This window comes from Melozone crissalis, unplaced genomic scaffold (genome assembly GCF_028551555.1).
Source record: "Melozone crissalis strain CALT ecotype California unplaced genomic scaffold, PUWL_Pcris_2 ptg000045l_1, whole genome shotgun sequence".
NCBI lineage: Eukaryota > Metazoa > Chordata > Aves > Passeriformes > Passerellidae > Melozone > Melozone crissalis.
In genome coordinates, this window is record NW_026535823.1 from 13,931,088 (window position 1) to 13,950,423 (window position 19,336).

The window sequence follows — 19,336 nt, forward strand, 5'->3', positions numbered from 1 at the left end:
TAATGTTATTTTGTAAGCATTTGCTACTTATTAATATGGTGGGAATTGCACTTTCAGAATTTTTTTCACTGGTTATATTTGAAAAAACCTGAGATTATGAGCTCAGTGTCAATATTTTACAGGGACCTCCTGGAGCAACAGGTGCTGAAGGCAGACAAGGTGAAAAAGGTGCAAAGGTAATACACTAAAGATTTTTTTTGAAGCATATAAATATAAACTATTTATAATTTAAAAGTCAATTGCTTATGATGCACTGAGTGTGGAACTTTTCAAAGACATAACAGGCACTGTGTAAAATTTAAATTCAGACCCAGAATTAGTAGCAATATGTAATGGAGAGGACCCAGCAGTGCAGGCCCAGCACAGGTCACCTGTAACAAGCAAGGAGAGTCTGCTCTGCTGGCACCACACCTCTCTGTGAAGCCAGAGACATTTTACTCAGGAAATCATCCTGTGCAGACCTCTGGCTTTTAAAAGCACTTTGCCTCTTGTACATCCCTTCAGTGCCAAACTCGGCCCCTCTCTGACCTGGTCTGTTCTTTCCAGGGTGAACCTGGTGCAGAAGGGGCTCCTGGAAAAACAGGGCCAGTTGGGCCACAGGGACCTGCAGGGAAACCTGGCCCAGAGGGTCTCCGGGGCATTCCTGGCCCTGTGGTAAGTCATGGAGCACACAATATCTCAAATGTTGCATTTCCTCTATACACTCTGGTAAAGCCAGCTTTTTGTTTTTTCTAGGGAGAACAAGGTATGCCTGGAGCACCAGGTCAGGATGGCCCTCCTGGACCTCTGGTGAGCATCCCTTTCCCACATGTCAGTCATAGAAGCCTCCAAAAACATCACTGAAAGATCCCCCTTCTAACATTTGAGAGCTTAAATAGTCTGTTAAAATTTGGAGTTGAGTATATTAATGACTATATACTTCCAATTACACAGACTTCCTATCAGCTCAACAAGAACTTTTCAATGCATTGCTGCAACTTAATCTTGGATTTTAAGAAAGTAAAGTTGATATGTAAAAGTTTCGCAGGTTATATTTCCCTCCTTCCCCTCCCATCCTCCACAAAAAATTGCTATCAGGAGAATATGAAGCCTTATTTGCAGTAGAGCACAACACACTGCAGGTGAAAAGTCTAATTCTGCATTCCAAAGACTTAAAAATTTCACATTTCATTCATGAATTATGCATTTGCCTAGGCTTTTGCATCTAGTGATATCCTGAAGTGGAGATGGAAAGCATAAGCACTGAATAATATTTTGTACATGAAATGTTACAGCATTTTTGAGTATGTGCCAGGTGGAAAAGGTCTCTTATCACTCCTATCCATAGCAGAAGTTGCCCACTGCCACCAGGAGAGCAGTGGTGAGGAGACACAGACTTGGTGTAGCAGCTCTACACCTCATGGACACATGTGCAGTGTGAGATTAACAGCCTCTGAAAAATTCATGTCTTTTGCACAGGCACATGCACTGCACATGGCCTGCATTTTTCACTCCATTATGTACAAATTACACAATTTGCATTGCCATTCTTATAAAATCTAAAGATTTCTCAAATCAAGAATTGAGTTGACCCTCTGTTCCATAGATTTCTACTCATACAACCTTTTATAGATTTCTAATTATAAAGTTATTTAAATACCACTGTAGCATCATTATGGCTTTTTAAACATACATTTCATCCTGGGCTCTAAATCATGTCATCAATCACAACCATCAGCCACTGAATGTGTACTTTTATTTGAACTGCCTTCAATAACATTTCAAGAAAATGTGATTCAAGCAGGATGTTAAAACTTACTTTAACATTACTTCTCTTGCTTTATAAAGGGCCCACCTGGCTTGCCTGGACTGAAAGGAGACCCAGGTTCCAAAGGAGAGAAGGTATGCTTTGCTGATTAGTTGTGTCTTTGTAACTTCAGGTCAGTCTAAAACCTGTATAAAATTAGCAGAGAGAAGCAGCAGAGTTTTTATCAGCAAGGCATTGTGCCATGCTATCAAACAGCTTCCACAGCCCTAACAGTCATCATGAAGTTTTAAGCCATATCCTGGAAACAGCTAGAAAGAAACAGATTACTGCCTGTGTGGTAATCCATTGACCATGTGGTCCCTGCCTTGAAAATCCCGAAGATAATGGTATAAAGAGAACTGTCAGATTTACAAGAACAAAGCAAGTAGTAATTATGAGTATTGGCAATTTTTATTTTAAAAGAAAAATATAAATATTTAACAGCTACAATACTTTCTTTTGAAATAATGGATTGAGACATCTGGGTTAGCACTTTCCTATGGAGTCCCAACAATATATGAATTGCTTTTGTATCAGAGAAAAACCTGTAGAGAAAGAGGCATGAATATGACTGTGTGAATATGATTTGTTTTCAGGTTGATTATTGACAAGCAACAGTGGCAACATGTGAAAGGTCTAATTTATGTGTTTGCAAAGCACATTTACTTTAATGTATGTTAACTGTATTTTCTTAAATCTTGCTTAGGGACATCCTGGTTTGATTGGCCTGATTGGACCTCCAGGAGAACAGGGTGAAAAGGGTGATCGGGGTCTTCCTGGCCCACAGGGATCTCCTGGAGCCAAGGGGGATGCAGTGAGTACAACATATTTGTGTTCCATTCAAGTGCCATGTAAGAAGGAGTGTCTATTCCAGGCTTCCTTCTGAAAGCTGTTCTAAACACTTAACACTCAGAGTCTCCTGCAAGAGATTAAAACTTTCTTTTCTTTGTACAAACACAGCAATATTAAACATCTTTAAATGAGGTTATAGAGTGTTTTTGGAAAATTAAGGAAACACATACACCCCAAATGCACACAGAACACGTTAGCAACAAGATAAAAGTAGCAGCAGCAATCTCATCACATTTTCTGATTGCATTACCCAAAGCAGCTCCCTCTCTTCTAGTTACTAAGCCACGTTTTTAGGGCACTATGTAAAATGTGAGGTTTCCAAGCCCATCTGAAGAGGAAGACAGCTCTGACAATCCACGGCAGTCTGTAAGAACAACTACAAACAACTCACATTGTCAGATCTAATATTTTAAACTTGCCAACTATTTTGGCCTCTAGAAAATGGCCTAACTCAAAACTCACCACAGCTGGACACTTCATGGAACTACTTTTTTTTATAGATACAATTTTTTAACACAGTCCAGTATGTAGAATACTTCAGTTCTGTGCTTATTCTCTTATTCCTTTTTAGGGAATTTCTGGTCCTGCTGGTCCCCTTGGACCCCCTGGTCCCCCTGGATTACCTGTAAGTAATTTCATCCAGCCCTCCTGTTCTACCCAGCCCCAAGCTGTGTGCAGTACACTCTAACCTGAGTTATGTGTTCTTGCCCATAGGGTCCCCAGGGTCCCAAAGGTTCCAAAGGATCCAGTGTGAGTAACTCTCCTCTACACTTTCTCCTCTTTTCCTTAGCTTTCATGTGTGTTATTTTTAAACGTTGTGCAGCATGGTCAACACTGCACTCCTTTCATTGCTCTGTAGGGTCCTGCTGGTCAGAAGGGTGACAGTGGCTTACCTGGTCCACCTGGTCCTCCAGTAAGTAACAATTTTTATCTTGCATTACCCTGACATGATGAACCTGCTTTGGCAAGGGTAGAAAACAACGTTTGGGAACTAAAATATGAATGATGGTTTGAAAATTTATTTTTCAGGAAAGACAGATCCACCAGGCACAGAAATATGTATCTGCACTGAAAAAGCCAGAAGAAACTTAAAACAAATAAATAAAATAAACAAAAAGAACACCCCAAAAAACCTCTATAACCAACCCAAACAAAGAAGCCGCTCATGCAATAATTATTTAATGCGTTATATTGAAGCACAGAAAACAAAATTCTACAGGTTTCCCGGGCTGGAAACTCTTCTGTTTCCATATTTATTTTTAATATCATAACAAACTAAAATGAAGAGTCCAAACCTGAGTGAAGTTCTTCAATTTCTTGAAATTAAATATTGTTTCCTAGACCCCAAGTAGAATTTTCAACTTTTATCATAGGAAACATCCAGAGTTTTCAATTTTCATAGAATATGTCTGTGCTTGAGGGAATTTACAGGGATGCAGAGGCAACTGTGAGTTCTGTGTGTCACTTGTGTGAGGGCAACACATTCATCCCCAAAATCAATGTAGTGAGAGGAGTTTAGAGCACAACAATGGTTTGGCCTTTTATAATCTTTTTTGGTTTTTTCTTCAAGTAAATCAAAGCACATAGGTATGAATCTAAAAGGAAAAAAAGGTGAAATGAAGAAATAAATACCTTGAAGAAATTCTATTCAAAGCATCTCCAAGCCACATTCTGTGGTCCTTCTCTGCTGAAAACCTAACAGAAGATACAATTAGATATGTTGTTTTCCACTTAGGGGCCTCCAGGTGAGGTAATCCAGCCACTGCCAATCCAGTCAGCCAAGAAGACAAGAAGATCTCCTGACTATATGTTATCTGATGCTGGTGATAATATTCTGGATTATACTGATGGCATGGAGGAGATCTTTGGCTCCCTGAATTCCCTGAAACAAGACATTGAGCACATGAAGTTTCCCATGGGCACTCAGAATAACCCAGCCCGGACCTGCAAAGATCTGCAGCTCTGCCACCCCGACTTCCCAGACGGTGAGTTCATAGTGCACACATAGGGCACACAGGGCTGAGCCTGGCTCTGCCAGGGCTCTTTGGCACCACTAATCCAGTACTGAGACACGGCTCATACAGCTGCTCAACAAACACAGTCTCACTGAATCCATTTTTACAGGCATAAAAGTTTAAAAGTGTAAGACATGTTCTCTTGGTAGGAGTCAAAGCTCTTTAAATAGATAACTTGATCTGTTTTTTGAGTTTAAATCTGTTAAAGTGATAAATAAAAAGCAGTTGTTGTCATGAAAGGTGGGCCTTGCATTTCCAGGATGATCAAAACAGGAGTGTGATGAAAGAGTGTAATATAACAATATTTGTAGTGGGTGTAGTATAACGACATTGGTATTATATGAGATTTATGTTCAATAATGATTCTCAAAAAGTTTACTAGTCTTTTAGCCCTGGAAGCAATAATTTTCTCTACTGCATCAGCACTATTTTTTCTAGATCAGCCAGCAAAGAGGCATGGAAGTTTCTTTGATACTGTTTAATGCTACCAAGTAGTAGTGTAATAAAATGCATAGTAATATGAAGATACCCAGTGTTCCTAAGAACTATCTTGATTTGATTATTCTTTGTTGTTTTCTCTTTTTTCTTCTAAATAATTTTACCCCTCTGAAAATGTTTAAATGAAAGCCAGCTTTCACTAAATTTTCATCCTTTCATAATTTTTTTCAATTGCAATGCATATTTTTCCCAGTTCAAAGCAATATTTTTTTGCTTTTAAATGGGAGGAAAAATAGATTTTGACAGTTTAATAATATTTTATTGCTTTCACTCTAGATAGATAAGAACCGATGGCTGCCTTGAGGAGTAGTTAAGCAGTGTATGTGCTATATGAAAAGTACATATTTTACAATTCAGTACCCTCCATAATAAGGAATGGTTTTTACATTCTGCATTTACCACTATTTGCTTCTTCTTCAGACCTGTCTTCATATAAAAGTAATCTTATTTTGGTTAAAATTAAAGCAAATGTGCTCATTAAAATTCAGAATTCTTCAGGAATAAGACTTACAGAAAGGAAAGACTGTTTTCAATATAAAGCCTAAATCAACAGAATTGTTAAACCCCACAAGTACTTTGTCTATGCCCTATATTCAGAAGGCAGAACTGGTGAAAGGATTAGTAATTTCTCTTTGAAACCTCCACTATTTGTTTGAAACTGGATTAGAACTGTAGTTGTCAGAAAGTCGCTTGCTGCCCTGCTTGTGAAACACCTGAAGATAAGAACCCTCATCACAGAAATCATCATTCTAATCGGAATATCAGATTTTAAAGAGCACTGACTTTGAATGTACCTTGGATGGGCTGCAGCTCTTTTCATGCCCAGCTTTCACTGGTGTTGCAGCTTCATAAGCCAGGAGGAAAAGGTCTTTGCTTGAGGTGGATCCATCTCAGTGGAAGCTTTAGGTGCTTGTGCCAGCTACAGCCCCAGCAAGCCACATGCAGACACCTCTGTTTGCAGATAGGGATGCATTCCAGATTTTGCTCCCTGACCGAAAACATTCAGATAAAATAAATTTCCTACTTTGGAGGACCATTAGGTAGCAGTAAAACCTGGCTCTTCTGAATACCATTTCTACTGTAAAAGGTGAATATTTTCTCATTTGTCTTAGGGGAATATTGGATTGATCCTAACCAGGGCTGTTCTGGAGACTCCTTCAAAGTATACTGCAATTTCACAGCAGGTGGGGAAACTTGCATCTACCCAGATAAGAAATCTGAAGGAGTAAGTACCAATCTGTGTTTTCAGTTGGCTGCTGACAGTTACTATTATGCTGCTACAATGTTGAACTAAACAGGATAATTATATTGCTACATTTTCATGTATCTGTCTTTCTGATTACATTTACATTTACATATATCTGAATGGAGCAGTAAAATGGTACATAGAGTTAACAAACACCATTTTCAACTTCAGATAGGGAATCTGTGCACCTGCTTGCTAACATGTCAGTACATTTCAGAATGCAACACAGCAGAGCAGCCACTTACAGCAGATGATCTAGTATTTGTCACCTAAAAGCTAAACCTTCCTGTGTTTCTCTTGTGGGTTCATTTATATCTATTCATGTATTCCTATGCAAAGTAAAGACTGTATTAACAGTGTCCTTATTCACTGTTATAGATTACATCTGCTGAAGCATATGGTATAGAGGAAGGCTTTCTGAAATCTTGCCTAAATGACAGCAATCCATTAGCATCAACACTGGTGAAAACTCATTTAGATACTTCACAGCAACAATTTATACCAGCAGTTTACCTGGCTCTTAACAGGTTACAACCATCTCCCTCAAACAGAACTAACTCTCTCTTGGATTCCATTTGAAGTCACTGATTTGAAGGCATTCTCTACAAGAAAAACATTCCATTTCAGACCTTTAAAGTGGCTGAGATTTCAGAAGAACCATTCTGTATTATCTGGTGTGGTATTTGTCCCAAGTAATGTAAAATCCTCCTATCTGTCAACATATATTTCAAATACTTCTGTCTCTTCTGTTTGACCTCACAGGTTAGAATTTCATCGTGGCCAAAGGAGAACCCAGGATCTTGGTTTAGTGAATTTAAACGAGGCAAACTTGTAAGTTGTCACTGCAATGTAACTGTATTCACAAATCAGTTCCATCTTTTCAGCCATCAGCAGATCACAGGGAATTTTACAAATATTTACATAATGAAAAGACCCCCAGCCCTTTTGCCCTAAATATCACAGCAGCTCTGTGGTCTCTTGCCCCTGGACAGCCAAAGCCTGGTCTGTACTGTCCCACAGTGATCCCAAAGGTCACCTGCACAGCCGGTGGTGAGGATCTGGCCCCTATCAGACACACCTCACCACCAAACCTTGGGAAAGCAGCTGTAGCACAGATCCCCCACCCCAGTCTAGGTTACTGGAAATATTCTGGGTATGCAGAGATGAGGCTGCAGGCTGACTAACTTTATGATTAACTAAAAACAGATTACCAAACAGATTCTGCTGCTTTACACTACAAGGCAGGAGTGATTATCTCTTTTCCCAGTAGAACAAAGCTCATATATGTAATTCTTCTTCCTAAATATACTGCTACATCATGAAAATCTATTTACTGAGTCACAGCTGTATTGACCTTTAAAACTTCATAAAATGTTATGTATTGGTTGATATTTTTATTAAGGGCACTTATATGATTCTCTTTTGTCAACAATAATTTTGGTTTGCATTGTACCAAAGAAAACAGATAAATATGAATCTAACTTTTTATATTTTCCAGCTTTCCTATTTGGATGTTGAAGGCAATTCCATTAATATGGTCCAAATGACATTCCTTAAACTACTGAGTGCCTCTGCCAGACAAAATTTCACTTACAACTGTCACCAGTCTGTAGCCTGGCACGATGCACCCTCTGACAGCTATGACAAAGCACTAAGGTTCTTAGGATCCAATGATGAAGAAATGTCCTATGACAACAATCCTTACATCAAAGCTCTCCATGATGGCTGTGCAGTAAGTAGAGCTTCAAAGAGTCTTTACAAAACCAAGCTGTCATTTAAAGTGGAAATCAAACAAATCTATTTTTTCACAGCTCTCTTCTGAGACAAGCTTTGTAAACACTTCACTTGTCATATACTGATTTTTAGTAGATTTTTAACCATAGTACACTAGTGCCATATTCAATTTTCACCTATGTACCAAAAAAGATATAACCACAAGCCAAGAAATTGAACAAACCTGGAATGGATGCAGGCTGTCAGCACCACTGTGTTGAAAGCAGATTATCTGCTACTGTGTGTTTCCTTCCAGAATAAGGAAAGAACAGAAGCAAAATAGATAATGAAAGGAGGCAGCCTATAAGCAGAATATACTGATTCTAAAAATCAAGGTATACACAAATAGAATAGTCATTGACTACAACAAAAACTGTATCACATAAATCCTATGTATGTACCCAAACATAGTGAATTAATTTCATAGTTTGATATGTGACTTTGAGTTTCCTTTTCGTGTTTTCTATATTCAAAGCCAAGTGAAGTTTGTGGCTCTTACTTTTCAGAATCTCCCTTTAAGCTAAAAATCCCCAGAGGTGTCCAAGCATACATCAGCTCCCTGAGCACTCCTCTTTCAGGGTCTCTGTGGGCATAGCAACTGTTACCACTTCTCAGAAATAGAACAGTCTCTATTGAACCCTTTGAAACAAAGACATCAAAAGAACAGGGCATAGTTGAAGCCTCATTAATTATTTTGGGGTTTGATATAGGAGTATTCTGAAAGCAGTTTCTGAGCAGTCAGAGATACAGAATTAGAGCCCTGAAAGTCCCAGGATGTACACCTGGGGCAGAGATGCAGCTCAGCAGGTGCAAAGCACTTCCCCTCAGCAGTGAGACTCTAATACTCAACTGCTTCATGTCAGCCTTTCTGTGTGCCTTGTATTTCCATTTCACTTTTGTTATCCACAAAGAAAAATGTAGAGTTCCAGAGAGAGCTGAAAGTTGCAGTTGTCACTAAATTGAGAACACTCAGGTCTGTCAGCTTGGATGCTCCTCTGAACTCCAAGACCCTGGTATAGCTGAAAGGGGTCTCAGCAGATATAAGAGACCATCTAAAGGAAGTGCTGACAGGTGATATGATGGCTGGCTGAGTGATGCATGAGGAGCTAGAGAGCCTTCTTCAGGCACCAAGGGTGTGCCTTCAAAGCTGGCTTCAAAGTGCAGCACTTGGCAGTCCTGTCAGAATATTACTTTCTTCTTAGTTGCTGTAATAGTTTGTGAGCCTGTTACAGTATTTTTTCTTAGAAGTGTATCTTCTCTGTTTCAGAACTAATTTGTGATTTTTTTGCACAGGAAATATGTGTACTGCTGTGGCAATATTATTGTTTATTAGATAGTATAGACATGAACTATAGAATTCTCTAAAAAACATGGAATATCTTAAATTATTTTTCTTTTGTAGGCCTACTTTAGTAAGTAAAAAAATATATGGTTCATCCTCCAACTAAAATCAAATCATTCCATGTCACATTTTTAGAATTAAATCATAAGAAAATATAAGATTTAGGGTTTGCAATCTCTGGTGCATGTCAGGGCAATAATTTCAAAATTCTACACTTCAGAGATAAAATACAAAGCATGTTAAATGCTCAGAGGTATAACAGTTTGGGTTTTCTTCTTCTCTTTCTTAACAGTCAAGAAAGGGCTATGCAAAGACGGTGCTGGAAATCAACACTCCCAAAATAGACCAAGTGCCCATAGTTGATGTGATGATCAATGACTTTGGTGATCAGAACCAGAAGTTTGGATTTGAGGTCGGTCCTGTCTGCTTCCTTGGTTAAGCTTAAGACAAAATCAGATCAACACAAATGTTGCACTTTGGTGCTACCAACCCACTTCATGCCACATGCAAGTTTTGAGTAAGGATGGCATAGAAAATGTCTTGCTGTGTATGTATGTCTTACCTAGAAAGTAATCATTGCCCTTGTAGGGCCAGAATCACATGACTTAAACTTATTTTGCAAAGATGCTGTGGCACAGACAGACAACATAGGGCTCACTTCAGGAACACCCCCTTTGGATTCCTCTGGTGCTGTAAAAAAACCAACTACAATGGTGCTCCTTCCATTACAACAAAGAGGTGTTTAGAGAGTGTTTAATATAAACTGTAATTATTCTATGTACAGTACTATACTGTGATTTCTCTGTCCACTTCCGAAACTTGCATGTGTCTCTGAATTGCATTTGGCTCTTATTTTACAATTACAAACTACATTGTCAATACTGTGTATGTATTCTGAAAAAAATAAAACTGTAATTGCCAGTGAAGCCAATTCCATTTCTGATTAATAATAAAATCCCTTTGTATATATTGTTGTTGAAGAGCTTTGTTATTTGAAGTCGCCAGTAAAATTAAGGTGGCAAAACTGGAAAAGCTTGAGCAGCACACTCAGACAACTCCTTTCTGCTGATATCAGTCTGTGACAATGAATTTAGATGATGAAATGAAAGCACTTTCAAAGGTGCTGTGTTCCATGGTGCTATACCTCAGACTTTTTATTTTCTATTCTAATTCCATAATTTCATAAGATAACTGTATATACCTAAAATAAACAAGCTTATATTTTTGGGTGGGGAAAACATGTAAGAAAAAACCAAACTTCTGTGTTAGAGAACTGTTTAAAATCTGTGAAATAAATTAGTCATATAGCTTTCCTTTTTTTTTTTTTGTTTTAATCTCATCTGGATCTGTTTCCGTTGTGCTTATTTGGGCTACATAAATATAAAAACTGGATTTGAAACAGTTATTTATGGATTTTGCAGTGTTTATTTAGATGTTTGTGTAAGCAATGATGGATGTTTGCTTCCTGAACTGGATACTAAAGGTTTCACAGAATAGTCTATATAATATTTGCCCGTCCCATTAATATGAATTAATTAATATGAATTTTTCTTCCTGTTACTCCACCTGAAGGCCAGGGATGCAATATGTCTAGGTCATGTGATTCTACACAGTTGCTAAGCAACACAGGAGGGACTGCTTCCTAAAGAGCTGTCTCTGACCCAAACTCTTACAATTCACTGTTCAAAGCTCACCAAAAAATGTGATGGTTTGGCCTTCCCTCTGAACATTTTATTCAGATAGTTGGAAGTAGAAATTACATTTTAGCTTTACAACACAAATCCTTTTGTAATTATTTTTCATAATATATGTAAGACTTGAAAAGAAATGTTTGTTTCTATTTCTTATAAATTGTTAAATTAAATAGTACTAGTTTCTGCTGGCTCGTTTCCAACTGGTATTTTCTTATGCACGTTTATACATGTAAAAGTGAGATTTCAAAAGTCAACTTCTTGCTGTTCATATTTTCTTTTATTTTTGAACCAAAGTTTGTAACTGTCACCTCAAAGAGGGAAATACAAATTTTATTAATAAAATCAAGTCTTGTTTATCTGGATTGGTCATTCTCTTGTTTCAATGTCCAAAATGCACCCACTGTCATTACTTTATTCTGCTTCCAGACCAATCCAGGCTTGAAAAAAAGGAATGTTACTACATGTCCTGGCAAGCACTGGGCAACAGCACTGGGAAGGGAAGTGTTAACAGAGAATGTGCTGATCTGGCCATTGGCAGCAGGGATAAGTTCATACGTGGTTGGTATGGATTTATAGCTCCAGCAGTCCAGACAATACCATCAAACACAACACAGGAGCCTGATACTCCTTCCCCAGCCACTCACAACCTACAGTGACTGTCCATTCCTCAGTCTTGTGCTTATGCTTGTAGGACTCCATTGGGTAGGGAAATTACCCTATTTATTAATAGGAAATGGAAGACGAGAATGAGACCAAGACGAAATGTCCAGCACCTTGTTTTAGACTGTGGAACCAGAACCAGCAATGGGTTCGATGACATGACATATGCCCCCTTCTCCAAAGAACCTTCTCTCTTTTCATCTGCTACCTGCTCTTCATGAACTCTGGCTATGCCTAAGTAAGATGTGAGGGCAGCTGCACTAAGTTTGGCAGAGAAGCAGCCACTTTTTCCTGCTCAAGGGGGCTGGGCTAAGTTAGGAGCTGACCTGTTCAAGCCTATCTAAAAGAAACCTCCTTGTTTGAGTGCTTCAGGGTAACAAATAAAGATGGTTGTGGCTTGGCAGAGTCAGGGTTAGTCTGCAGCAGAATGTTGTTTCTAAGAATGCAATGATGTATTCAAGCAGCCAAATGAAACCAGATCTTCTCCAGAATTAGTCCAAGCATCTTGCCAAGGTTTCTGTCAGCAACATCACAAAGGAGGAAATGAACTTGAGTTTTCTACTCTTTTCAGCAAGGACCCATCTGGTTTTTAACATTCTTTAACATTTCTTTAGGCCTTAACCACTTACTAGTTATCCTTTTCATGAAAGCATCTCACCATTATCTAACTTCTCTTTGTCCATTCTCTTTTGCAATCTGCTATTAAACAGAGATTGTGATTGTGTTGCATTGAAATGGGAGTAACTCAGCACATGGCAAACCAAGGCAAAAAAATACTCCAGACTGAGACCATGTTCTGTCCAGAATTACATGGACATACAAGAAAGATTTAAATGACAAGCTATGACTGGAGTGGCAGAAACTGCTCTGTGTGCATGCGTGGAGTTTCTTTGCCTCTCTCTCTTCCAGGATAGGGCAGTATCAACTCACCATGACTGGCACATCTCTTGGAAAACTTCATAAAATGCAATGAAGATATTTTTTCCCATTCCATGTGAGAGACATTATGGCTAACATCAACAGTCACCTTGTGACACAAAAAGCTACAAAGCTTCAAAAAATAAGTGAGGGCCTTAAGATTCTTCCCCTTGGAAACAGCTTTGTTAATTTTAAAATTAATCTTCACATGCTAATGGCTGGAAGGAGAAGCCTTAATAGCCACTGGTTTTCTATTGCAAACACACTCATTTTTCTGTGAAAGAACATCTTCTATTGTAGATGCACCAAAAAAAAAAAAATTACAAAGACAGGATATTAAATGTCATGTCATGTCTATTATATTTACCTGGAAATGTGTCTTATTTGTGTTCCTTCTGAAAGCATATAAATTATCAGAGGCTCATTGTTAGTTCAGTGAAAAGCAATGCCAAGATTATTGCCAAGGAGTAGATTACTCTAAAGCTATTTATACATTTTGTTTTCAATAAAAACATTAAAGATTAATACAGTGAGGAAGGCTGCAAGCTTACAGATATTCCAACGCTCTGCTCTAGCCAAAATTGGCCTTGTTTCTTTCTCAGCTCTTTGAATGAAGGCTCTGTTCTAATGAGAGAGAATGCAGCCAAAGCCCACAATGGACATGTTTTGTCTAGGTTGTCCAGGGAGCTTCGGCAGACACGGACTTTGTTTCCAATATCTCAAGGGGGGAAAAAGTGATCTCCACCAAAACACACCTAATTTCACTAAGACAGACAAGAATTGTTAAAAACTCAGCAGTGGGACTGGGATGTGTCTCCTCTATTCCCTATTATAATCTAAAAAATTGGGGTTTTTAACATCAAAAACGCAACATAGCTAAATCTTGCTGAAGCATGAAAGAACTCCAGCTTGCAATGTGATTAAAATGTGGATGAAAATTAAAAATCCAGTCCATCCAATAAGATGCTGGACAGAAGCCAAATTAATTCTCTTCTAGCCGCAGAAGTACTCTGAACTGGATCTTCTGTTGTGTTTCAATGGTTAATTAAAAGAACCTTTCCAAGTTCACAGGACTGGGACAAGGCTGCCCCACAAGGTCATCTTAATAATCATGAATGAGCACAGCAGCTTCACATTCAGCTCCCCTCTCACCTGAAATATTTCACAGCCAGAGATCTTGCATATGGCCTTAGCCCCTGTGGGCTGCAGCACTGCAAGGCCAGTGAGTCATGGTCTCAGAGGCCCAGCCTGAAAGCTCTGAAGTTCCTCAGCACAAGTAAAAAGTGAACATAGCTACAGCAGAGCCATAAAGCTGAGTTTTTAAATTAAAAATGTTAACTAAATGAGGAGACTCAGGATGTGACTAACAAAATAAAAACATTACACTATAATTGTTGTTTCTGAAATGGAAATACTGGTTTCTTCTTTATTAGTTTACTGAGAATGTTACTCAGCCCACAAAAGTCAGCCAGGGTACATCATGGAGCTGCTTGACTTCTAGAGCAGGTCCTCCTCATTACAGTAGGAAAGTATATTAATTGGAATGAGAGGTGGAAAGATTTAGAATGAAGTTGTTTTTATAGACATAAAAGCTTTTTTCTGTCAAATATTAACTGGAAAAAAAAAAAAGGTAAGGTTTTATATCCTATCCTTACAGTCTCTTGAGCCTGGGCCTCTTTTTTGTTACAATATCATTTCAATGGCAGCTCAGGTGAAAAAGTAGCTGTGCTTTGTGGTCCTGGTGCCCAAATCAGCTCACAAAATAACATAGCACAATGTCAGGGCTCAGGTTCTGGAAAACGCATTAAAAGATAATCTTCCTAACATTTGCTATTCAGTAACTTTCTGATTTGGATGTATGGGGATCACTTATCCCTTTGTCATTCCTCAGAAGGATTTTAGAACCATCCACTTTGCTCTAAGCCTGCAGAGTTTTTCAGTGCACAGATATTAAGATCAAAGTTGTTTACTGTCAGAAAGAGCCAAAAATGGAATTTTAATTTGTGAAAACTTTCCACAGCACTCCAAATTCTGAAAAGAAGAAAGAACATTTCACCTTCCTTCTCCCCCTTTTTTAATTGTGCTGTTTCCATTTGAAATAATGAGATGTTTTTGTCCAAACTCATTGAAAGTATTTGATTGATAGGAAGAAGTCCAATCTTGGTACCCTCACCAAGATTGTTTTCCCATGTGCTGGGAGACAAGAGCTGAGTACTATACTAGCAGTGGAATAAAGACACTTTTAGAAGTGAAAGGCACAATAAAATAGTTCTCAATGTATCACATAACGGAGGAAAATGTAGTAGGGGAAGAAAGAGGAAATAAGAAAGCAGGGGGAAATGTGTGGGAAAAGAATGATAGGAGAACTTGCTTCCCTCAACACAGGGCAGGAGGGTGAGAAATCCTTCTGGGCAGTCTGGGAGCATCCCATGTGATTGCTGGAACTACAGGCTCAGCTTTGTTTCTCACAGTCAGTGCAAAGGCAGGGTGCACTGGCCCCATAGTTAGGAGGCAGCAGCAAAACTGTTTAATAAAAAATACACCTAAAGAGCAGCCAAGATTGCAAGGCTGTGTGGGAAACACCTGGAGCACAGCCTGCAGCAACATCCCTGTGCCTCTCCCTCCCCTCCCTTCCCACACTCACCTCTCTCTCAGACACTCCTGACACTGCCTCCTCTGCAGGATCTCTGCTCTTTGGAGCAGCCACATTTTGCTGGGGCACTGGAAAGCACAGGAGATCTGAAAAGGGAGATGGGATATTTAACTTCTAAGGCGAAAAGAGAATGGATGATGGCGGAGGGGAGCAGGCTCAGAAATCAAAATACACCCACACTAACATACTCCCAGACTCATAAAATACAAAGCCTGTCTGGACCATCCAGATTAGGAACAGGCAATTTCTGTGTCCTTTTCCTACCACAGAGAAACACAGAGACCAGGCACCACTGAGGGCTGTCTCTGAAAGGAAAGTCAGATAAAAACAATGAGGAGATCAACTCACACTGCTGACCCTTTGAAACCTTACTCTGCACTTTAAAATTGACCTATTTCATTTTCTGAACACATTGACCTCAAACCAAAACCACAGTATTTTGAGGAACCACATTTGAACTAGCATCATATCTTCCCATGAAAATATTCCTGATAAAAGCAATAAAAAATTAAAAATGGACAGTCCGCATGAACTGAGGATACCTGAAAATGTTCCTGATTAAATTATTCTTGATTATTTCAATGCATTATGCAGTTTTGCATGTGTGCATTCATTTCTCATGTTTTGCATAATCTTTCTGATGACTGTATGCACAAGTGTACCATGTAGAAACAGCGGTGAGCCAATGTGGTTACTCATTAAACTTAATGAGAAGGTTAGAATTATCTACTATAAAACCAAGATGAAAGCAAAATCACAAATTTAAAAGCTAACTAAAGGCTGAAACATCTGCAAGTACAGTTAGTTAACACCCTCTTAACATGCAGAACAATAAATACATCATATACATATACAGCAAATTTGGATTACCCAAGTGTAACTCAGCTGTGATGGTGTATGAAATAATACATTTACCTCTAATCAGACACATAACTCAGAGGAAGCAAAACCACAAAATACTTAAGGGCTGTCTTGCAACACTTTTTTTTTTTTTTTTTTTGATAGTCAGATAGTATTCTGCCCTTTTCTGTTTAAACACAATGAATGAAGACAGAGTTTGATGTGTGCCTCCAGATCTCTGTAAATAAATGTAGGGTGACTCCTACACACAGGGGTCAGGGCTGTAACCATACAGTAAAAACCAGAAAAGGATGAAGCCCAGGGCCTGTGAACAATCTATGTGTGACAAAGGAGAGTTACAAAATACAGCAAGGGATCATAAAACCATAGGGTATCCTGAGTTCAGAAGGACACACATGGATCATCGAAGTCTAGCTCTGTCCACCACAAGGATCATTGAAGTCCAGCAGGCCATGACCAAGAGTCACACCATCTGCCTGAGAGCATTGTCCAAGCACTTCTTGAACTCTGCCAGGCTTGGTGCTGTGACCTTGGGGAGCCTGTTTCAGTGCCCAAACACCCTCTGGGGAAAAACCTTTGCCTTTGCCTAATATCCAACCTGAGCCTCTTCTCAGCTCCACATGAGTTACCTGAGAGAGAGATCAGTGGTCACCAGAGAGAGATCAGTGCCTGTCCCTCTGTTTCTGTCTGTGAGGAAGTTGTGGACTGCCCTGAGGTCTCGCCTGTGTCTCTTCCACACTTACCAAGCCAAGGGACCTCAGCTGCTCCAGATATGGCTTCCCCTCAAGGCCCTTCACTGTCTTGGTACCTCTCCAATAGGTTTAAATCTTTCTTCTATTGTAGCACCCAAAACTGCACTCAAGGTAATACTCACAGTTTAGTACTCCAGGAAATACTCAAAAGCCCTTCTTTAACAGGAGGCCTTAAGGACATTTTTAGATGTTTGTTTTGACTAAAACTCCCTGAAGAGCCCTGGGTTTGGCACTCCCAGGGGCAGCCCCCAGGTGACCACTCAGGGCCTGTGGGCCCAGCCTGATGGGGGCTGTGCTCTGATTCCAAAGCCCAAGAGGTGACTTTGAGCCCATGTGTGTGTCTAAAGACACACTCCTCCACTTACCCCTAGATGAAATCCAGCGTTATCTTTTTGTCAGGAATTTTCCTCCCACCAATTCTCATTTCTCCTAAAAGCACCATATTCAAAATGTACCATTCCCAGCACCCAGAGTTTTATGCATGTGAAAAGAGGTAAATTCACATTCAGTTGTTACCTCTTCAAAGGCATAATTAAGGTAAAAAACCCCACCTCACCAAATACAAAGGTTGCCCTCTCCTCCTCTGAACCTGTGCATGTGCTCTGACTCCCTGCCCATGTGCTCACAGGGCGATGGCACTCTGACCTTCCTCCCTGTCAGGCAAAACACTTCCCTTGAGTTAGCACTACTCTGGGGTCATCCTCTCCAGAGCTTGATGTCTGCAACCTGAGCTGAGAGACCTTTTCAGAGTGAAGGAACACGAAGGGTTTGTTTTCTTTACCCAGGTATTTCTGTGGTAGAATGGGCTGCAAAACCTGAGTAGCTGTGAGAATTCAACCTGCAGGCATGCAAAGGCAATATTTAAACAGCTCTATAAATGAGCTAGGGATGTGTGTCATTGGTTTTGAAGCACTATCTAAAGTTTTTTTGCTGAAAACACTTCTGTTGAGACATGAGTCATATTAAGCAGCTTTGTGGCAGATACGGTAGCTCCTCTTTCATGCAATCTCTTTCTCTGAAAGCTTTGATTGAGAACTAAGCCACATTAAGGGTTTAGTGGTTGAGCCTGGAAGCTTCCTTCAGTAAACTCCTTCCTGAATTAATTGCTGCTGAATCTTATCACCCATAATAATATTTTCAGAATCTTTCCCCTATTGTCAGGTTAAATTCATCTTTTTGATGTGACACACATTAAATACTGTAAAAAGGAACAAAAATTTCACTGCTCAATAGGGAGATGCAGCACAGAGTGTTAGTGTCCACAGGTCTGCTTTTGCACTTGGTGAAATATGAAGGACATTTCAGCAGAATTTTAAGATAAACAGTTGAAAATAAAGAATTGCCTTCTCCACAGTCCATCACCTTTAAGGACCATGGCAAGAATTCCACTACAGTCACAGCTTTAGGGTGTTTCTATGCAATGTACAATGAAGTGAGAGACCTGCATCAGTCTTATACAGACAAGCATCAAATTATCCAGTTGTGGTTTAGGCTGGGCTCTCTTCCCCTGGTTCTCCTTAGCTGTGAATTGTCTTAGGCTGAAGGTATCCCTTAGAAACAAATGGAATGATAAGTCTTGCTCAAGTACTCAGCTGCCAGGCAGGCAGGTGGGGATTGCAAGTTAAAACACTCCTGGGCAGGCAGAACTCCAGGCCATGGTAAATTCTTAAATTAACAAAGGCGCAAACCATGCAGTTTCCCTTGCTATGCACTGCTCCTAATGGGATTGCAAAAAAAAGGTCTTACCTTTAATGAGCTAGGATCCAGTTATGCAGGAAATGCAAAGACACATTTTAAATACCTAGGGATGAAGGGAGAGAAAGGTTAAGACAGACTTGATCTGTATCCCATCTGAAAATAAATACAAATTCTCTCTCTGGCAGATGCTTTTAGAACACTTGGAAAAAACTATACCCACAAAAATTATTTTTCTCTAATGCTTTCATGAAAATACTAATGAAATTTTAAAAAATTTACTTGAGCTGTAAATATAGATGATGAATCTTACAGGTGTCCAAAAGTTTTAAAGCAAATCAAGATAAACTTTTTCAGTAGGCTCAGACTTCCTGTACATAGGTGTAATACATTTCATTTTTCAACTTCTTAAAAGCTTTTATATGACGTTTGGACAGAAATATTCCTTTAGTCAATACATGCATGCTAGTATAAAACTATATATATATATTTTGTATATATATACAAAATATACTTTATTAGAAGTTACTTACACAAATCTAAGTTTATATAAAGATTAAAATATATTCACTCTTCACTGTGGTGAACTCA

General features: G+C 39.2%; 1 protein-coding gene and 1 long non-coding RNA gene across 3 annotated transcripts in view; one reads left to right on the plus strand and one right to left on the minus strand.

Annotated features, from left to right (window-relative positions):
- The window catches only part of COL11A1 (collagen type XI alpha 1 chain), a 124,599-nt gene extending 113,113 nt beyond the window's left edge, over positions 1-11,486 (plus strand). For both annotated transcript variants that reach the window (XM_054286325.1, XM_054286326.1), the window contains 13 exons: positions 123-176; positions 547-654; positions 736-789; positions 1,828-1,881; positions 2,493-2,600; positions 3,210-3,263; positions 3,353-3,388; positions 3,498-3,551; positions 4,374-4,623; positions 6,264-6,376; positions 7,160-7,228; positions 7,896-8,129; positions 9,805-11,486. In XM_054286325.1, coding sequence (XP_054142300.1) covers positions 123-176; positions 547-654; positions 736-789; positions 1,828-1,881; positions 2,493-2,600; positions 3,210-3,263; positions 3,353-3,388; positions 3,498-3,551; positions 4,374-4,623; positions 6,264-6,376; positions 7,160-7,228; positions 7,896-8,129; positions 9,805-9,951 — 1,335 coding nt within the window. In that variant the 3' untranslated portion in view covers positions 9,952-11,486. The remainder of the gene's footprint in view (positions 1-122; positions 177-546; positions 655-735; positions 790-1,827; positions 1,882-2,492; positions 2,601-3,209; positions 3,264-3,352; positions 3,389-3,497; positions 3,552-4,373; positions 4,624-6,263; positions 6,377-7,159; positions 7,229-7,895; positions 8,130-9,804) is intronic.
- On the minus strand, positions 6,769-18,872 carry LOC128943387 (uncharacterized). Its single transcript, XR_008483697.1, has 3 exons — positions 18,797-18,872; positions 15,429-15,523; positions 6,769-6,999 (listed from the first exon to the last, which is right to left on the minus strand). It is a non-coding gene; the product is annotated as an uncharacterized LOC128943387 (long non-coding RNA).
- Positions 18,873-19,336: the final 464 nt, after the last annotated feature.